Source organism: Mytilus trossulus, chromosome 9, assembly GCF_036588685.1.
Source record: "Mytilus trossulus isolate FHL-02 chromosome 9, PNRI_Mtr1.1.1.hap1, whole genome shotgun sequence".
Lineage (NCBI taxonomy): Eukaryota > Metazoa > Mollusca > Bivalvia > Mytilida > Mytilidae > Mytilus > Mytilus trossulus.
In genome coordinates, this window is record NC_086381.1 from 14,000,123 (window position 1) to 14,020,522 (window position 20,400).

General features: G+C 32.2%; 1 protein-coding gene across 1 annotated transcript in view; it reads right to left on the minus strand.

Annotated features, from left to right (window-relative positions):
- Positions 1-1,706: 1,706 nt before the first annotated feature.
- The window catches only part of LOC134684315 (TBC1 domain family member 9B-like), a 40,428-nt gene continuing 21,734 nt past the window's right edge, over positions 1,707-20,400 (minus strand). Inside the window, exons 24-35 of the mRNA XM_063543601.1 lie at positions 18,119-18,229; positions 14,045-14,143; positions 13,458-13,649; positions 11,665-11,851; positions 11,397-11,624; positions 10,499-11,356; positions 10,229-10,366; positions 9,695-9,784; positions 5,979-6,050; positions 5,232-5,459; positions 4,293-4,396; positions 1,707-3,715 (exon numbers count right to left, since the gene is read on the minus strand). Coding sequence (XP_063399671.1) covers positions 3,101-3,715; positions 4,293-4,396; positions 5,232-5,459; positions 5,979-6,050; positions 9,695-9,784; positions 10,229-10,366; positions 10,499-11,356; positions 11,397-11,624; positions 11,665-11,851; positions 13,458-13,649; positions 14,045-14,143; positions 18,119-18,229 — 2,922 coding nt within the window. The 3' untranslated portion in view covers positions 1,707-3,100. The remainder of the gene's footprint in view (positions 3,716-4,292; positions 4,397-5,231; positions 5,460-5,978; positions 6,051-9,694; positions 9,785-10,228; positions 10,367-10,498; positions 11,357-11,396; positions 11,625-11,664; positions 11,852-13,457; positions 13,650-14,044; positions 14,144-18,118; positions 18,230-20,400) is intronic.

Here is a 20,400-nt window from a genome sequence, read left to right on the forward strand (position 1 = left end):
ATATAAATTATGCAATATGAATACAACTAGCACTTGCTGTGTTGTATTAATAAGAATCAGATATATGCTTTGACCAAGCTTTTTGCACATTTAATGAGTATAAAATTTAAGCATTTTAAACAGCAGCTTTTCAGAAGCCAGCTTACATGTTAATAACAGATACTCTAGTTTCTGTTGTTTCATTAAAGAAGAGGGTAAACAAGAATATGTGTCAATTGAAACCATGCCCTTCTCTCATTATTTATTAATTAGCATATAATTTTTTTTATTTTGCATCATAAAAATACTTAACATGTCTACCACACTTTTTGCATGTTTTAAGCTGATGTGTCTACAACTTAATAATAAACTACCCTAAACAAGCATTTAACCGACTACATTTCTATATTAATTGAACCATAAAAACTGGGTCAAAAACCTTATATCCAATTACACGAAAACTTATCCTGAAATGTTTTCCATGTTTATTAATCCTAGAATTCTTGGTCAAAATCCTAACTTTGCATTCATCTTCTTACACAGGCATTTTTCCCCATGTGATTCCATATATGTGAACTCATTTTCAAGGTTGTGTGACTTGACCACAACTTCAAATTTTCTTAAACATTTTAAACCCAAAACTTTTACCTTTATATGAGACAGATGGACAAACTTGGAAACAAATTCCCCGCTAATACCAAAGGCAGTGCATCAAAACTGTTTTATTTCTATTGGGTACAGATACAAGTAATAGCTTCCATTCTAAATCATACTGATTTATTTTCCCTATGATAGTTTTACAAATTTTAACATAAATCATACTGTACAAGTGTATTACATGCATATCATTAGGCAAATCTGTCCTGCATCAACTGTGAGTGGCGTTTTTTTCAAAGACTAAAAATAACAATTTCTAACAATACAATAAATAAAAGTCAACTAAAAAATTTAACAAAAATATTACCATATCCCAAATGTCCTTACAAATTTTACCAATATAAAACATGAACAATAAATAAATCTCATTTCAAATTTCAGTCAATCTAACTAACAAACAAATACACTTGATTACCCAGTATATTAAGACTTGCATACTTGTAAAAAAATTGAGTATACTTTTTAATTTTTATCTTTACACCAGTCTTTTTTCTATAGACTATTGTTAGCTAAACCTTTAAATCTTTACAAAACCACTTACAACACATGTTTCAATGTATGAGTTATAATCATATATGCTAATGCTTGTATCCAGTAATTCCAAAATAAGGATGACATTTTATTCCAATGTACAATACTACAAAATGCACATCAAACAATGCCCCTATTATTTCCATATTTTTTGGTAATGATAATGGATGATAGAAAAGGAAATGACTGGATTTTTATCTTATATTTCTTGACTGGTACAGATCGTACATATAATTACTATGCCCATCATTATGTTTGATAAATAAAATGACCATAAAGTATTATTGCAAGTTAATATCAAAATTCTCTACTGAGAAACAAATTTATGGGATAAAAACTTCAGTTTGCAACCTTTTTTCTGAAATTGACTTTTCAACTATTTTAACGGATTCCAAACCAACATAACAATTTGGATGGATCTTGCTAGTTCTTTAAAAAGATAGGATTTCTATAAGATAGAATATTCATATAACAATAATATTTGGAATATTTAACTAGCAAAAACCAGGAATAAAATCATTGATAAACTTTGTTTAATATAGAAAACTGCAAAGGGCAGTATTCCTGTATTTCTATGGCACTTGTTTTACTAACAACCCTTTTAAACAACTAGGAGAAAAATGAAATTCTTTTGCATTATTTATTCAAAGTATCTGTTCCATACATAATATTCTAATTGAACAAATCAACAAATTATCCAAATATATACACAACATGAGGTGGATACCTTCTATATATCTATAGTATAGCTCTAGTCTGAAAACTGCAAGTGTTGATATTACAATATGAGTATTAATGACAATCAATATTCTTAGTACAGAATGAAAAAAAAATGAAGAGCAGGTCAACAGTCTTCTAATTTATCTGTTTGGTTAGAGTAAAGCATGATCAGTAAATCAGGCGACTATTTACCCAAAACAAATTCATAACAAATAGATGTGAAATATTCAATAAAATTGGGGGCTTATGATTAACCCAAACTATTGAATATGCATCAATACTGCACATTTAGATATACAAAGCAACTAACATAAAAGGAAAATCCTAAAACTATTATATTTTAGCAGAGTATACAATGACAAAACATATATCTAACTGTCAACATCTCATATAAAAATATAAATGAGATCTTAGCAGTGTTGGACATGTTTTTTAATTGTGGGACAACATTTGTTATATGATGCTAAACATGTATCTATCTTAACCCTTCAAATCTTGCATAAGAACTATATAAATATACAAGTATAATATAAGTAAATCCAAAAAGAGAGGATATAAGTAAATCCAGAATGAGAGGAACCAAAAACTGTTTTCAGTGGTTATTGTGTTTTTAACAGAAATGATGAAATCTATTCACAATAAATATTACAATATATAGGTTAAAATATAATGAGAATGCCCAAAATAATATGATACATCTATATACTACTATAAAGCATTTACTAAATGAGATAACCCTGAATGTTTATGAGTGTACAAAAGAAAGGACATAGATGGTCAAAAGCTGGTCTCAACATCTATATTTTGTCAAATTCCCAACTGAAAAAGGGGGAAGAAAAAACCAATTTGGAGTTATCAGAACTGAAAACAATTACTTACATTTGAAAACTGTGCAACTTTAAATGAACTAAATATTATTTTCTTTATATAATCTGCTACCTGAATTTAGGACATAATCATTAAAAATTAAGACTGCCACCAATGAAATGAAAACTATAGAATCGTCACTGGTTATGTTGGTGCAATGAGTGAAAAAATACTTTTTATTATTTTTTTTATTTATTAATATTTAATATAAATTTTAAGCTGAATTTTCAAAGTTTTTAGGGCCAACTTTTACATATTGCGAGCTTCTCTTTCTCTTTTTACCCTTTGAGTTAAAAAATCTGTTTGCTTGTAAATATAACAATGGTGAAATTCGGTGAAATAACTGTTATTTCCTGTTACTATTCTGTTTTTGTGTTTCCCAGGTGCTCTGTTGTCTTGTCAACAGACGCCTGTTTCTCATTTTTGCAATATCCTCTGTTATGTCTATAATTTTTTCAAAGTATTCAACCAATGGCGGTTCAGTTAACATAGAAGCTATAAACTGCTCAAATGATATCGACCAATCAGAATCTGGTTTAGAATGAGGCTGTGAGGATGAGTCTGAGGTACTACTTTGTAAATTGTCTGCTGATTGCTCAGAAATGCCACTGTCCTGCTGTGTTACGTTAGTATTTTCTCCAGACATTTCTGATGAAGAGTCATCAATAGAATTTGATTTTTCTGCATTTTGTTTTGTTTCTGAGTTTCCAGAGTTTTTACTAGGACTAGAATCAATTGTTACATTCTTTATGTATGCTGCAACTGTGTCCACTTCACTCACAGATACTGTGCCTTCTCCTTGTGAACTTTCTGATACAGACTTCAAATAGAAGCGTTTTCCTACCTCCCCAATCTCCAAAAGAAGAGTTCCCACTGTTGCTATGGAATGGTATAACTGTTGCTCATGAGGATGATCATGAAACATGTCATACAAAGTTTTCCATAACTGAATAAACTGGACCTGGAAAGAAACAAGTAAGTCAATACAATACGGAGCATGTTTTTTGACTGATAGAATATACTGTAAATTCAGAAATTATCATGTGCACTTATTATAATATTATTGAAGAAAAGACAAAATTGTGAGATAAATTATTGTGATTTCAGAAAAAAAGCTGAATATAAACATAAGTTTCAGATATTTGAATTGGAGTTCTTATTATTGCAAATCTCACCAAAATATACTATTTGCATAAATAAAAACCTCATGACGATTTCTGAATTTATAGTATTTGAGGTAAATGAGGTACAGTCCTTTTTTTATATACATTAATACAATTTTGAGACATTACTTTCCTGTCAACAATCCAAAAATATATTGCTAAAAAATCAAATACACAAAGCTTATAATTTGGTTTACTTTACAAGAATTAAAATTTGATTTCTTATAACTTTGGGGACATTTTTCAAATAATGAAATACAAGAAAAATGTATGTGGTATCTACACTCAGTAACATCTCAGAATGATCATTCAACAGAAATCTTTTTATTAATCTCAAGCTACTGGCATAATTTGAACAGACATTGTAATTCTCACCTGTGTTAACCTTGGTACATTTTTCAAATCAGCTTTGCTATCTGATCTATTTAACTCTCTTTTCTTTTCAGCCATCTTTTTATAGCTGTACTGAATATCTGTAGCTGCAAACATACTTAGCAGTATAATAATGGGCATCACATTCAAATGAACAATTCATCTAAATTCAGTCAAAGATATATTAACCAAAAAAATGAAATTTCTAGTCAATCTTTTTTCTTGTCATGGTTTTGTCTATCCTTTTATATCTTTTAGTTGCCTGTTTTGTATCATCTTAGTGCTGTAAGTTATAATTCATTACTATTTTCGATCCAATATTTGACGCTTATCTTACCATTTTACTGAAAAAACTACCTTCCTGTGACTATCAATTCTTATAATCAATTTCTACTTATTTTCCTAAGTGAACCATCACGATAAAAATTTACTAGTCAATGAAAGAAAAGCCATCTTGACCAGCTTGACAATTGTGACAACTGAAATATAACATACTGCGGATATATTATTATAAGTGCAATACCAATTTTAGCAGATTTAGCGGGTGCAGTTGTATCAGAAATTGATTAAGTAAAATTTGTCAATACCTGTAGAATCTAAGGGCTCAAGTGTAAGGAAGTTCAATACTTTTAAGCCCACCCTATATAATTCATTCATGTTCTAAAAACTAAACTCATAATAATCCTGCATTTTTTAGGTCACCTTTGTTTGACGAATAATTTGAATATTTAATAATCAAAGTCAAAATTCATCACTAGAACTGGTATTTAATTTCTTCTTAATGCCAGTCCACTCATATTAAGAAACAATAAAAATTTGTAAAGTAAAACATTGAAATCAAATACCAAGGAAAATACAATTTTTCCTCAATCCAAAAACTTTGATACTCACAAAATAAAATGTATCCACAATACATTGCATTGTGAAAATCAACAGTCCTACCTTTATAATATCCACCCGCTTCAGGGACTTCCACACTGGCCCCATCTCCTTCAGCTCCACTCTTCTCTGCCTCCCCAGTTGAACCAGTTGCCTGTGAATTGCCACTAGACTGCTCTTCTGAGGATTTCTGTTCTCCCTTGTCCCCTGTACCAGTCTCGTCTGTGTCTGGTTCTCCTGGTTCCTCATCAGGCATATCCTCCTCAATAAAATCACCAGGTAATTCTATTTCTACAATCATAATTTATATTTTATCATGACTATTATATATTTGATCACAAATGTTATCCACGCCACAATGGTTCTAAATCAAGCATTTAAGTTGCAGATACAACAACTGAATCAAATGGTATTCAAGCTAGTTCTGTTTGGAATGCCTTTATGGTTTTATATATAATCATTTTCAACATGTCCGAAGTACTAACTGACTTTTTATCAATCAATATAAATTTTTATGATTAATTGTAATTACATAAATCCTAGTTAAACTTTATATGTTTTCCACTTTCAACTAAGTGTAGTAAACAAAATTTGAGAAGCATTTTACTAATTAATCTGTAGACTTTCAGCTTTAAAAGTCTAACAATAGTTTGGTAAATATCAGAAATATGTATTATATTTCTTTGGGTTTTTTTTTTCATGATATTACATTAGGTTAATAAATAGATTAGCTCATAATATAATAGCATATTCCATGAATAAATTGTCTGTATTTTGAATAATTATAAAAATAAATGAATATCTACTAGCCAGGAGAATCTGTTACTGATTTGTCATCTGTAAAGAAATCTGTAGCTTCTTCTGCCACATCTGTTGATGCCACTGAAAGTAAAAAAAAGTCTTATATAATATTATATTATATTTAAAAAAGGATTAATTTCAGACAGTCAGCTAATAGTGTCTTGTTTCAAACTTTAAGTAAATCTGCTGTTTAGTATGTGTGGTATTGGTTACGAACCTTATACAGGGAAAAAGAGGATAGAAATCTTGAGAATCCGCCTAAATAAGACATCAACCTGATAGCACAAAATTATCAAAAGACAATTAGAGAACTTTCTAGTCTAAAATAGAAGTAATAAATGTATCAGATGTTGCAAATTTTGCCATCATCACCAAATACTCAGGATGTTTACATCATTAAGAAATGTTATCAATATGAATAGCACTGGTTGTCTGAATTATTAACATATAGTTCTTGAGAGTCACATGACTCATCTTCCAGTTTCTCTAATTCTTACACAATACACTAGTTCAGGGAAAGCTTGTTCGCGACCTAGAATTCTGAGTGGGTCAAGCGTTTAATTAAAATTCATACGAGAATATGCGAGATTTGGACAAACTGGGGGCAAAGTCATATATGGTACACATCAATATTCGATGTTTAATAGGCGTTTATTATGACGCCCGCCGCTTTCCCGTTAACCTGTGAAGTCGTTGAGGATCATCTGTTTTTGGTTGTTTATGTTTAAATTAAATAAAGTAAAATAAAAATATTTTGAAAAATTTCGAGACATGGTGTTTGAAAATTACGGGAGGAAATTGGAAAAGAAATTCGAAATTACGGCTTGCAAATAACCAAAACGAAAAATTTGATAAAGAAGGACCTCTAAAGAAGTAAAGAGATCCTTAAAGTCACTGGAGGCTGTTTCGAACTTTGAGGAAGTGTATGTGCAGAAATACCATTTTTGGCGATTGAGAAAATTTCCAGAAACATGATGGCGTAATGGCATTAATTGTATATCATACAATGGTGACCCTACACTATTTATTCTCTTTAGCTTTTGTCGGGAAAATATTGATAAACAATCTAAATCATATATGATTGTTTGTAAAACGGAGCTTTTTGAAAAGTTGTTAATGGTCATCACACATATAGTCGCAATGAATGATATTATGCGATGTCTTTAATAAAAAATAAACATAGGTTCATAACTGTTATGTTTTCAATATTGTAGAAATAATCTGATAACTAAAATTTGGAGCATTATATACGTTCCTTGGTCAAACCATAAAAAATAAGTTCCCATAAAAACAAACAGCTACAGGTTGTCATATGGAATTAAACTCTTAGCAAAAAAGCCGCACCTACTAATAAGAGATATATATATATATATATATAATGTCTTTATTCTGACTGTTGCATTTTGAACAAACGAGTGAAAAGTCCAGCGCAATGTAGAACAAAATATTTTCAACATTCATATATCATTATCATGATCTTGAGCTGCATAGATATGCATTTAACTTGCAACTGGACGTTTAAACAAAACGGTTATTGGTGACTGCAGGAATATCTTTAACCTCAGACAAAACACGAAATTAACTGTTCAGGAAAAACGGCGTCCATCTAGTAGTAAAATACGGAAAAAATAAAAATAAATAATTGTAAAATTTTGCCCGGGATATTGTATTTTAGACATAAAGAAGCTTCTGTCCCAATTGCCCGAAATTCCATCATGTTTGACAACGACTTTGATGTAAAACAAAACTTTAACCACAGACTGAACTTAATGCTGAAATAGGCGGAATCTAAGATCGCTAAGTATCGCTTTCGTGAAACTTGTCAAAAAGAAGCTTGTCTGTCAAAAGATCCAAGTAGGCAGCTATTTCACTCACAAATCCTAAAGACCTCCTTGCTTTCGACAAGACGACAACATTTTTTTTTTTGTCCAAAAAGGGGGTGGTAGCAACTGTAATACAACATTATTTTTTTCGCATTTAGTATCATTTTTCTACCTAACGTGAATTTTCTAATACAAAAACAAATATACGACAGAACTGTTCATTAAAAGTATGTAATCAAATGCCTATATATATATATATATGTATATGTGTGAAAATTAATTTACTTTCTGAAGATACAACAACAAAATATAAAGTATCTTTTTTCTGTTTAAGATCTTAATAAATCTCATTGAAATTAACTAAATTCTGTATACAATATCATGTATGCTTCACGATATATCAAAATAAAATGCTGAACGACGCCAATACCCATCCTTTCAAAAATTGTCAAGATCCGATGCATTTGAATCAAGCACAAAAAACTTTATGTAAATATGTAAATTTAAAACATGCATGCAATCAGGGCTAGCATTTTGAGCATATTATATTTTAACAGTACCTAACTGTCAGAACATGTTTATGATTATTAAGGGTATATTAATTGTGTCTAACTGTCGCATGGTGAGATTAATAGTTTAGGGTAAAACTTTATGATACCTTATGGCCTAGGTGTTGATTGACTTTTATTTTTATGACCCAAGATCAGTACCTTCTTGAATATAAAGACGATCTGCTAAGTGAACATCACAGCGTGAATCTGTCCATTTTTGCGGGGAGGTACAATGTAACACTCAAAGTCAGGTGACATATATATCTAACCGTTCCTTTTGTAATTAAGATTAATTACATAACGGTCAAAATAGTCTATTTTAATATGTCAGTAGAATCTTCAGCTTTAGAAGAATGTAACAAACTTTGTATTTACAAATGATATAAACTAGTATTTGCATGGTTTTGAAAGATACTTAGATTTTCATTGTAATGTATCTATATTAACAAAATTGCGTAGTGGCACACTTAGAATAAATGTTGAGGTTGATCGTTATCTGAATACTCAAAGAGAAAATAGAATATGGTGCAATATGAATGTTTTGGAAAACGGATTTCATTTTGTTTTATCATGTCCAACGTATAGATCTGTGCGTATAGAATTTTATATTTATTCTACTGTTCTTGGCCAAACCGACACAAGATAGAGATATTATTATTACTTTATTTATTTATTATTGTCATATATATATTGTATATATTTTCGTTTGCCATAGCATGTATATGCTTCTTGAAAATTCATTAATCTGACTACAGTAATAACGATGCCGATCTGATAAATCAATAAACTGATAATGCCCCCAGTTTATCAAATCTCGTATCTAATTAGTCGATAACGCAAAATCACGATCGATCTTGCACATGCGCATTGTTTCCCTGAACTAGTGTATTTATCCTTTTCCTAATATGTTCATTATTCTTATTTATTCAACGTGTGGTTTGTTTGATCCCAGTTCTTCATTAGTTAAAATCTGATTATGTCTTCCAATTTTCATGCTTTCCTCTGAATTTCTTATTGTGACGGCATGAAAAAATCCAACCATGTCTGATGACGAGAAATAGACTGAATACATAATTTTGAAGATAATTTGAAACGAAGGACAAATTTGCCTGTATATTGTTTAAAAATTATTAGAGAAACAGATTTCACCACCAAATCTTGTGCAATACAATATTTATCCACTCTCGACAGTAAAACTTTAAATATTGAAAACACTCAGCAAGCCTTGTGTTTCAAATTTGACTGTCTCGACTGGATAAATTTTGCATCACACTCGATGCAGTGGTAGAATCAATATTTATCTGTCAGCAGTATTAAGGCTGATTGATTGTATAAAGTGATATGTATATACCTGATACAGGTGAGACTGGCCCCTCATCTGACTCCTCGTCTAGTTTATCTGTAGGTAGTAAGGCTGGTGGTTGGTGACATGTGTACATACCTGATACAGGTGAGACTGGCCCTCATCTGACTCCTCTTCTAGTTTATCTGTAGGTAGTAAGGCTGGTGGTTGGTGACATGTGTACATACCTGATACAGGTGAGACTGGACCCTCATCTGACTCCTCGTCTAGTTTATCTGTAGGAAGTAAGGCTGGTGGTTGGTGACATGTATATACCTGATACAGGTGAGACTGGCCCCTCATCTGATTCCTCGTCTAGTTTATCTGTAGGTAGTAAGGCTGGAGGTTGGTGACATGTATATACCTGATACAGGTGAGACTGGCCCCTCATCTGACTTCTCGTCTAGTTTATCTGTAGGTAGTAAGGCTGGAGGTTGGTGACATGTGTACATACCTGATACAGGTGAGACTGGCCCTCATCTGACTCCTCGTCTAGTTTATCTGTAGGAAGTAAGGCTGGTGGTTGGTGACATGTGTACATACCTGATACAGGTGAGACTGGCCCCTCATCTGATTCCTCGTCTAGTTTATCTGTAGGTAGTAATGCTGGTGGTTGGTGACATGTGTACATACCTGATACAGGTGAGACTGGCCCCTCATCTGATTCCTCGTCTAGTTTATCTGAAGGTAGTAAGGCTGGAGGTTGGTGACATGTGTACATACCTGATAAAGGTGAGACTGGCCCCTCATCTGATTCCTCGTCTAGTTAATCTTCAGCTAGTAAGGCTGGTGGTTGGTGACATGTGTACATACCTGATACAGGTGAGACTGGCCCCTCATCTGACTCCTCATCAAGTTTATCTGTAGGTAGTAAGGCTGGAGGTTGGTGACATGTGTACATACCTGATACAGGTGAGACTGGCCCCTCATCTGATTCCTCGTCTAGTTTATCTGTAGGAAGTAAGGCTGGTGGTTGGTGACATGTGTACATACCTGATACAGGTGAGACTGGCCCCTCATCTGATTCCTCGTCTAGTTTATCTGTAGGAAGTAAGGCTGGTGGTTGGTGACATGTGTACATACCTGATACAGGTGAGACTGGCCCCTCATCTGACTCCTCGTCTAGTTTATCTGTAGGTAGTAAGGCTGGAGGTTGGTGACATGTATACATACCTGATACAGGTGAGACTGGCCCCTCATCTGACTCCTCGTCTAGTTTATCTGTAGGTAGTAAGGCTGGAGGTTGGTGACATGTGTACATACCTGATACAGGTGAGACTGGTCCCTCATCTGACTCCTCGTCTAGTTTATCTGTAGGTAGTAAGGCTGGAGGTTGGTGACATGTGAACATACCTGATACAGGTGAGACTGGTCCCTCATCTGACTCCTCGTCTAGTTTATCTGTAGGTAGTAAGGCTGGAGGTTGGTGACATGTATACATACCTGATACAGGTGAGACTGGTCCCTCATCTGACTCCTCGTCTAGTTTATCTGTAGGTAGTAAGGCTGGAGGTTGGTGACATGTGAACATACCTGATACAGGTGAGACTGGCCCCTCATCTGACTCCTCGTCTAGTTTATCTGTAGGTAGTAAGGCTGGTGGTTGGTGACATGTGTACATACCTGATACAGGTGAGACTGGTCCCTCATCTGACTCCTCAACTACTTTATCTGTTGGTAGTAAGGCTGGAGGTTGGTGACATGTACATACCTGATACAGGTGAGACTGGACCCTCATCTGACTCCTCGTCTAGTTTATCTGTAGGTAGTAAGGCTGGAGGTTGGTGACATGTGAACATACCTGATACAGGTGAGACTGGCCCCTCATCTGACTCCTCGTCTAGTTTATCTGTTGGCAGTAAGGCTGGTGGTTGGTGACATGTGTACATACCTGATACAGGTGAGACTGGTCCCTCATCTGACTCCTCAACTACTTTATCTGTTGGTAGTAAGGCTGGAGGTTGGTGACATGTACATACCTGATACAGGTGAGACTGGACCCTCATCTGACTCCTCGTCTAGTTTATCTGTAGGTAGTAAGGCTGGAGGTTGGTGACATGTGTATAACAGCTTTAGTTTGTGTGTTATATCAGCTTTACATACTACACCCAGGATGTAAACAAATTCTTTAAAGTTTATCATGTTGTCCTTGTTTTCATCAATTAACTACAAAATATTGCAAAGCATTGGAAATACATTTCCTGTAAAATCAAGTTTACAATTTCGCCAATCCAGCAATCAATGGCAAAAAAATAAACAACAAGGGAGCTCATACACAATGAACTGTTATCCCTCTCCTGTTATGTCTCTCCTTTACATAATTTTGGTAACGTAAAATTGAAACAAGTGAAACTGCTAGCTACTGCTCACTGATGATACCCCCGCCACAGCTACTGCTCACTGATGATACCCCCGCCGCAAGTGGATAATATTAATAGTGTAAAAATATGCAAGTGTTCTGTAAACAGGAAGTTGTCGAGTGATGAATCTGAAAACGCATCACACGGTATAGCTGACTTATATAATTCCTGAAACCAAATTTCAGAAATCCTTGTATTGTAGTTCCTGCAAAAAATGTGACAAAAATTTTCAACTTGGCTATCATGTGTAAAATCATACAAGTGTTCGGTTAACAGGAAGTTGTCAAGTGATCAATCTGAAAACGCATCACACGGTATAGCTGACTTAAATAAACCCTGAAACCAAATTTCAGAAATCCTTGTATTGTAGTTCCTGAGAAAAATGTGACAAAAAATTTTCAACTTGGCTATCATGTGTAAAATCATACAAGTGTTCGGTAAACAGGAAGTTGTCGAGTGATGAATCTGAAAACGCATCACACGGTATAGCTGACTTATATAAATCCTGAAACCAAATTTCAGAAATCCTTGTATTGTAGTTCCTGAGAAAAATGTGACGAAAATTTTCAACTTGGCTATCATGTGTAAAATCATACAAGTGTTTGGTAAACAGGAAGTTGTCGAGTGATGAATCTGAAAACGCATCACGCGGTATAGCTGACTTATATAAATCCTGAAACCAAATTTCAGAAATCTTTGTATTGTAGTTCCTGAGAAAAATGTGACGAAAGTTTCATGGGACGGTACGACTGACGGACGGACTGACGGACAAACAGAGGTAAAACAGTATCCCCCCCCCTTTTTTAAAGCGGGGGTATAATAAAAATAGCAATACTTTAACATGTAAGTTATGCAAATTTTCAAAGTCAATGTACCATGACTGATTATTTATTGCAAAGCATCAGAAATACATTTCCTGTAAAAACATCAGTATCATGTTTAAAAATATACCAACCAAGAAAGGAATGGCAAAGAAACAAACAACATGAGATGTCATATACAAATATGTTTATGTAAAGACAACAAAACTAAAAGATAAGGTTTAAATGTAGGTCGTAGTGACCATATTGTTAAAAAAATGGTTTTTCTGAATAAGGCAATTTTATTTTAATAATATTGTTGTTATATTATCATCTAAATTTCATGTGAAAAGAAAAAGGAATCCACTTTCAAAGTCACTCATTCTTGAAATTTTATAGGTAACGTAAGTGGAATTTTGTGCAAATATGGCAACACAGATAACACTAAACATGAGTATCACAATATTTGTCTTTATTGTAGGTAATCTTGATTTGTCTGTCACATGTATGTTATTCAAGAATTGACAGCTATCTTAAATGGACCAATCAGATCAGATAACTAAGAATAGGTAAAAAAACAAAATAAACATAACTCTAAAGGAAGTAACATACCCTAAACATATATAATGCCAGCTTTTCAGCATGTTGTCCTGTTGCCCAGGGAGACAGAGATAAAAATAGGGTTTTAAATTGGTCAAAGTCAATCTTGTAGAGTTCATAATAAGGTCGACTAGGGTCATATTTATCAGCAGTATCTACTGGTTGTTGGTGAGTTCTCCAGTAACATGAGGTCAAATACTCTTCCTACAAAAATGAAAAAGCTTTGTTTTGTTGAAGTTAGCTATGTGAACTATGAAATGGGTGTTCAATAATTTAACATACAATTGATTTGTTTTCCACCACAAATATGTTCTGATATCAGTGTTTATTGGTTTTATATTGATCATTAACAAAGAACTTTGTTTTGATTATTTAGCAAATTATTAGATGATCTCCTGAGTTAAGAACACAAATACATTTGTTTTGTTAATTCATAGGTGTGTTGTATAATTTGTAAAAATTGAATTCAAAATTCACTGCAGACTGACATATGTTTGTAAACTCAGAATTCTTCAATCTATGTATATTTTCAAGCTTCAGGGCTGTTTGTCGCTTTATATATTTTAAATTCCCATTTGCTACAAATCATAAGGAATTACCTTAAATAAGACATATAAATCTTTGAGTTCCTGTCCTTTGAACAATGTATCTGATGCCACACTTCTGATGATGTTCCTCATGGTACTGTCTTCTATATTCTAAAAATATATAAACTACTGATAAAAAGGGCAGAGAATATTGTCATCAAATCATAGAATTGTATTAGAAAATATCCTAACATACCAATTTTAATCACAATAAAATAACTGAACATAAAACTGATTACAGTGGATTTATTTATTTTGATTGAGGAAAACTTGCATATTTTTGGATATTTCATTACATGGTTTTGCCACAGTCAGTCAGTGTTCTCCCCAGGCCCTTAAAGGACCACGGGCCCGCGATGTATAATTTTCTACCGCGGTGGTATCGTTCTTGCCGCGATGTATAATTTTTCTCCGTGGTGCTAAAGTTTTCGGTAAAAAATTCGTATTAAAATCGGTAAAGTTTCAAATGACTTCAACTTTTTGAGGGTTAAAATTCGGTACGTCTAAACACCGCTCAGGACCTCCTGAGTGCACTTAGGACTGACAAAGTGCACTCAGGACCCTTTATAGTCATCGTATCTGCACTAAGGATGGATGTTTATATTCGTTATACGCTTCTTACTTTAAAGTAAAATTTTGGTAGAATTTGAAATCGAACTTAGATAGATATGTTAATTCTTAAAAAATAAAGAGGGCACGTGTCACTGATTACACAACTACTGAGCCGTGAATTATCCAATCAACAAAATTGATTGGATTATCTTAAGTTTATTGTTGTTTATGGATTGTTTTGTTAGTACAGTGTGACCATGGAAGTAATATTGTGACGTTTAAAATAAATATCAGTATGTTTTTAGATTTTCATATTTTATTAAAATTTCGTTCCATAAATTGTTAAATTTTATTCCTAGTTAAAAAAATAAGATGAATAATTCTTTCGTATTTTCATATCTCTCTATATATTACAATAGACTTTAATTGCATTGTTCCATACTAAAAAAAGAATCGGTGAAACGCCATTTATATAAAAAAAAAAAAAAAAAGATTTGGTATGATTGTCAATGAGACAACTCTTCACAAGAGACAAAAATGACACAGAAAATTAACAATAGGTCACCGTACGGCCTTCAACAATGAGCAAAGCCCATACCGCATAGTCAGCTATAAAAGGCTCTGAAATGACAATGTTAAACAATTCAAACGAGAAACCGAACGGCCTCATTCATATAAAAAAATGAACGAAAAACAAATATGTAACACATAAACAAACGACAACCACTGAATTACAGGCTCCTGACTTGGACTTAAAATTTACTTTAAGCTAACAGTTAATCTGATCACTCACTAAATATAGCGTTGATTTTTGCGTTTTAATTCTTATTTATATAAATGTGTATGTACGTGTGTGTTTTGATCTATTTTCTAAATGTTTTAAGAAATCCGCATTAAGTAATGGTTTTTCTCTCATTAAAGTCGTTCTTGTCCAGTGATACAAGCCTTGAACGAATTTCAATGTGAAAATAAATTCTGAAAAAATTAATTTGTTTCCGTTGACCTCTCCGTTTTCTGAAAATTATGATATTTTGGGTATTATTTCTAAACAATTTGTAAGTAAGATTGTAGTAAGATTCTAAACTTAATTATAAAAAAAAATGATTTTTTAGTACAGCGAGAAAGATTATTTCGAAGACTATTTATTGACACGAAATCCGTTCAAACCACGACTGAGTCTTCGTGCACAGATTCTGAAGTGCCCCCCCCCCCCAAAAAAAATAAATAATAATAAATGGAAGTTTTTAACTACCTTCACTGGCTGTACAGCCTTTGCACGATTTGGACCCCCGCCTTTCCGTTCCGAAACATGCTCGTAAGCCAAACCATAGGAATAGACCAAGGACAGCACGTACGCAGCCAAGATATTAGACTTTACAAACCATATCAATAAAACTGACCTGTTTTGTTAAGATTAAATTATTAATATTGTACATCATTGTATTCTCTATACCTATGTATATGGTTTGTTGAGAATAAAGATATACAAATTCAATAAAATTTTATGTTCAGTAAACATTGTTTTTGTATATTTATAACTTTATTTGGAGATCGAGAGAGAAAAGAATCATTTTGAAATAAAAAATCGAACTTGTTACAGGAAAAGGCAACTAAGAAATAATATGAATTTTTATTTTCTTTATTCATGAACTGCAAAACACAACTAATTTTTTTTAGCCGTCAGCATGAAAAATAAACTGAAAAAGTACATTGAATGATTTTTTTTTATTTTTTTTCTCTATGCATATCCATTTTAAAGGTAACACTGTACTAACAACACATAACCAGCAATAAAGATAATCCAATCAATTTTGTTGATTGGATAATTCACGGCTCAGTAGTTGTGTAATGAGTGACACGTGCCCCTCATTATTTCATTAAAATTAACATATCCATCTAAGTTCGATTTTAAATTCTACCAAAATTTAACTCTAAAATCAGAAGGTTATAACGAATATAAACATCCATCCTGTGTGCAGATACGATGACTATAAAGGGTCCTGAGTGCACTTTGTATGTCCTGAGTGCACTCAGGAGGTCCTGAGCGGTGTTTAGACGTACCCGGTTAAAATTTTACATGAAAATTGACCAGTTCTAACCAGTTTAATCCAGTATTGACAGGTAGATTGTTTACACCACGTGATCGATTTACCTGTTGAGGTTAACATTGATGATTGGATTTAATCGATGTACATGATTCTCTTGTGTTTTGATTAATTAAGAGATCATAATTTTAATAACAGACTTGTAATAGGGGACAAGTAGACATTTGTGAATGAACTCTTTTACGCCAATCTTTAGTCAAAATAATTTGACTGTTATAGAAATTAATTGTGGAGTTATTTCCCCTGATTTTGCTTATTACAAATAAATGCTCCACACATATAATTTCTTATTGAAAATTAAAATAAAGTACAAATTGAATGCAAAATTATATTAGAATATTACATTAAGGATAAAAAATTCTTAGAACATACCAACAAAAATGTTTTGCAAATTATTTTAGAGAATGATACCTTTATTGATACACAGACATTTTGTCATTTTATATTAAATAGACATTTGCTTTTAATAGGTGATGGATAAAAAAGCTTATAGGGCCTAAACTTAACAGGAATGTGAGTTTAGAATTACTTCTACAATAGAAATAAAGTATTTATAAACTAAAATTTTAAAAATAATAACTAAGAAGCATAACAAAATAAATAAAACTGTTGTTAAAAAGAATAGAAAGTAGTTTTCAATTTACTGAAAGTTCTGTAACAAAAATTAATCTTGTTCAAAGTTCATTGTTATGGTCAAATCTAACATAGGGAATGTGTAGTGTAACTACAAGTATTGGGACAAAATGGCTTGATCCAAATATAAGAAGTGACTTTAGTTTAAAGACTAATTGTGCTTTCTTTTCTTTTTCAAAGATATTAAAGTATACAAACTGTTTTATTGATTTACTTTTTCTACCAATAATGTTCTGACCCAAAGTCCATACAACACAGTACCACAGTAAACAAAACAAAGGCAAAAAGGTAATGACAAAAACCAACAAGAAAAAAATAAGCGACCCAAAGCGACACAAAATATTGTAAAATTCATTTCATCACGCGTTACCCTGGTGCTATCCAAAAATCCTGGGGAGAACACTGAGTCTGCATAAATTTCTATTCAAAATTAGTAATATGTTTTAAATTTGAATTCTTTGATCCTAAGTAGACATGAAATCATGAAATCTATGGAAATTGGTATCCAACAAATAATAATGAATCTACAGTATTAGGATTTACTGCAAAATGCCTTCAATACATGTTTGTAATTTATCAAATCATACTAACTACGTAGGAAGAAGAACTGCAATAATGACTTCATTTTGCAAAATTTTCGATTGAATTTGCCCTTTTGATTTAAGATTTCCATTCACGAAAAAGTCAGGAACCTTAAAATTGATTGGGTTGTTTAGTTGCTGTTGCTGTTGCTGTTGCCAATGGCTCCTTTAGCAGCAGGGGAAAATATTAATTTGAAGTACAATGTATATTTTACCTGAACAACTTGAAGTCTATATTTGAGTCTGAGTTTGTCAATCTCTTGGTTGCTTATATGACCAAACTTTCTGTAGCTATCATCTATTAGTTCACTCACATCTATTGAAGGCTGAAATGTAAAAAACTATATATAATTTTAGAAAAATTAGCACAATTTTTTGTACAATACAATTGGATTTAATATCTTAATTATGACATGTACTACATATGTTATAAATCAACGAGTAACATTTCTGAAACCGTTGCTAACATATATTTGTTCCCCCTAACAGAAATTCCAATGGAAACTTTGTTATAAACATTGTCATAATATCTATTCCTGTTGGAACAAATATTCTATACCATTTATTCCGTTGGGAACATTTACTGTAATATTTATTCCTGTGGAAATAATATTCTAGAACTTTTTTTTCCTTTTGGAACTTATATTATGAGGGAAATTCTATTCCGTGACACCATGTCTCTTGCATATAAAACTTCTATGCTAAAAAAAATATTTCAAAAGATAAAAGGTTTCTTGAGATATGAAAATGTTCATTCCAAAAAGATATATCCTGTTAACTCTTCCAAATAACCTTAATATTATTATTAACCAAACATTTGAGTTATGAGGAAATGGCAAAAACAGTTGCCAAATCTGCCAGTAGGGCATTAGGGTTACTAATAGCAAAATGTAAAGCTCATGGTGGTTTTCAATATGATGTATTTACAAAATTGTTCAATTCAATTGTATGGTCAGTGATTGACTTTGGTGCCTCTATTTGGGGTACTAAAGAATTTTTATGTATAAACGCTGTAAAACATAAGGCTATGAGATTTTTTTATGGGAGTGGGTAGATATACCCCTAACTTAGCACTTTATGGAGATATGGGATGGAAACCATGTATTGTTAAACAATGGTCTTCCATATTTAGGACATGGTCACGATTTAATAAGATGTCTAATAGTAGACTTAATAAGAAAAAAATTCTTTGGAGTAATAATATCAGTTTTAATAAAGTAAAAAAATGGATCTGTAGAGTGAATACAAAGTTTAAAGAACTTGATCTTAATCAGTATTGTAATATTAAATGTATTTTGAGCAAGTCTGTTATTAAAGATATTGAAAACAATCTACTTATTATGTACCAAAATAATTGGCATTTAAATTTACTAGCTAATGAAAGCAGTAAATTGCGTACTTACAGGTTATTTAAATCAAATTATTGTACAGAAAAATATTTAAGTATTACTATGCCGGTAAATATAGAAGTGCATATGCTAAATTTAGAGCAGGTGTTGCTCCGATTAAAATTGAAACTGGCAGATATGAAGGTATAGATGTAAATGAAAGGTTCTGTTTTAATTGTAGAAAAAATGATTTGAATATAATTGAAGATGAAAAACATGTTTTATTAGAATGCCCAGAATATGCAGATCTGCGAACGATATTTTTTAACAGTGATTGTAATATAGAAAGTAGTTTTAGTACTTTAAGTAATAAAGAAAAGTTTTTATTTATGTTTCATGATGATAGAGTTTGTTATTTTACAGCCAAAATCTGCAATGAAGTACTTTTTAAGAGAAAGTGTATTTTATACTCGTAATAAGTTTTTATAATGTTGTTTGTTTTCTTTTGTATAAGTGTTTTTAATAGTATGGTGTTTTATGCTAAGATATATTGATATATGTAATATAAATGTATTTTAATCTGTGTTTTTACAGTCTCTCATAACTCCTTTTAGAGTGGCTCTTTTATAAATTGTTAATATTACAGTTAACTCTCGTTGTCTCGAACTCGGTTGACTCGAAATTTAGGATGAGTCAAAGTTTTCACGTGGTCCCAAACTTTGTTCCATATAAATGTATGTTATTCAACTCCTGATGAGTCGAAATTGGATATGTCGAAATTTCGGTTGAGTCGAACTAAATTTACGATCCCAAGGTTAACAAAAGCATTCAAAATTCATTATTTATCTCGAACTAATACACATGTGTCAAAACATGACCTCCGGCATTTAAATGGATTGAAGAGTTAATCTGACAATACACGTGTAATTAAATTTCCAGTCACTGACCACTGTATTGATTTATGACATGCTATTTCCACGAGTGTTTACCTAAGATTATCTTTTATAGAATTTTTATAAATAATTAGTGATACATTGTTAATGTTCATTAAAAAGTATTTAAAATGTTTACAAAACAATTAATTGTGAGCTTGGGTGTGTATAAAGTAAGGATTATGACTTCCGTTGATGATCACCTAAAAACTACTCAATCAGTGTCTTTAATCTTGT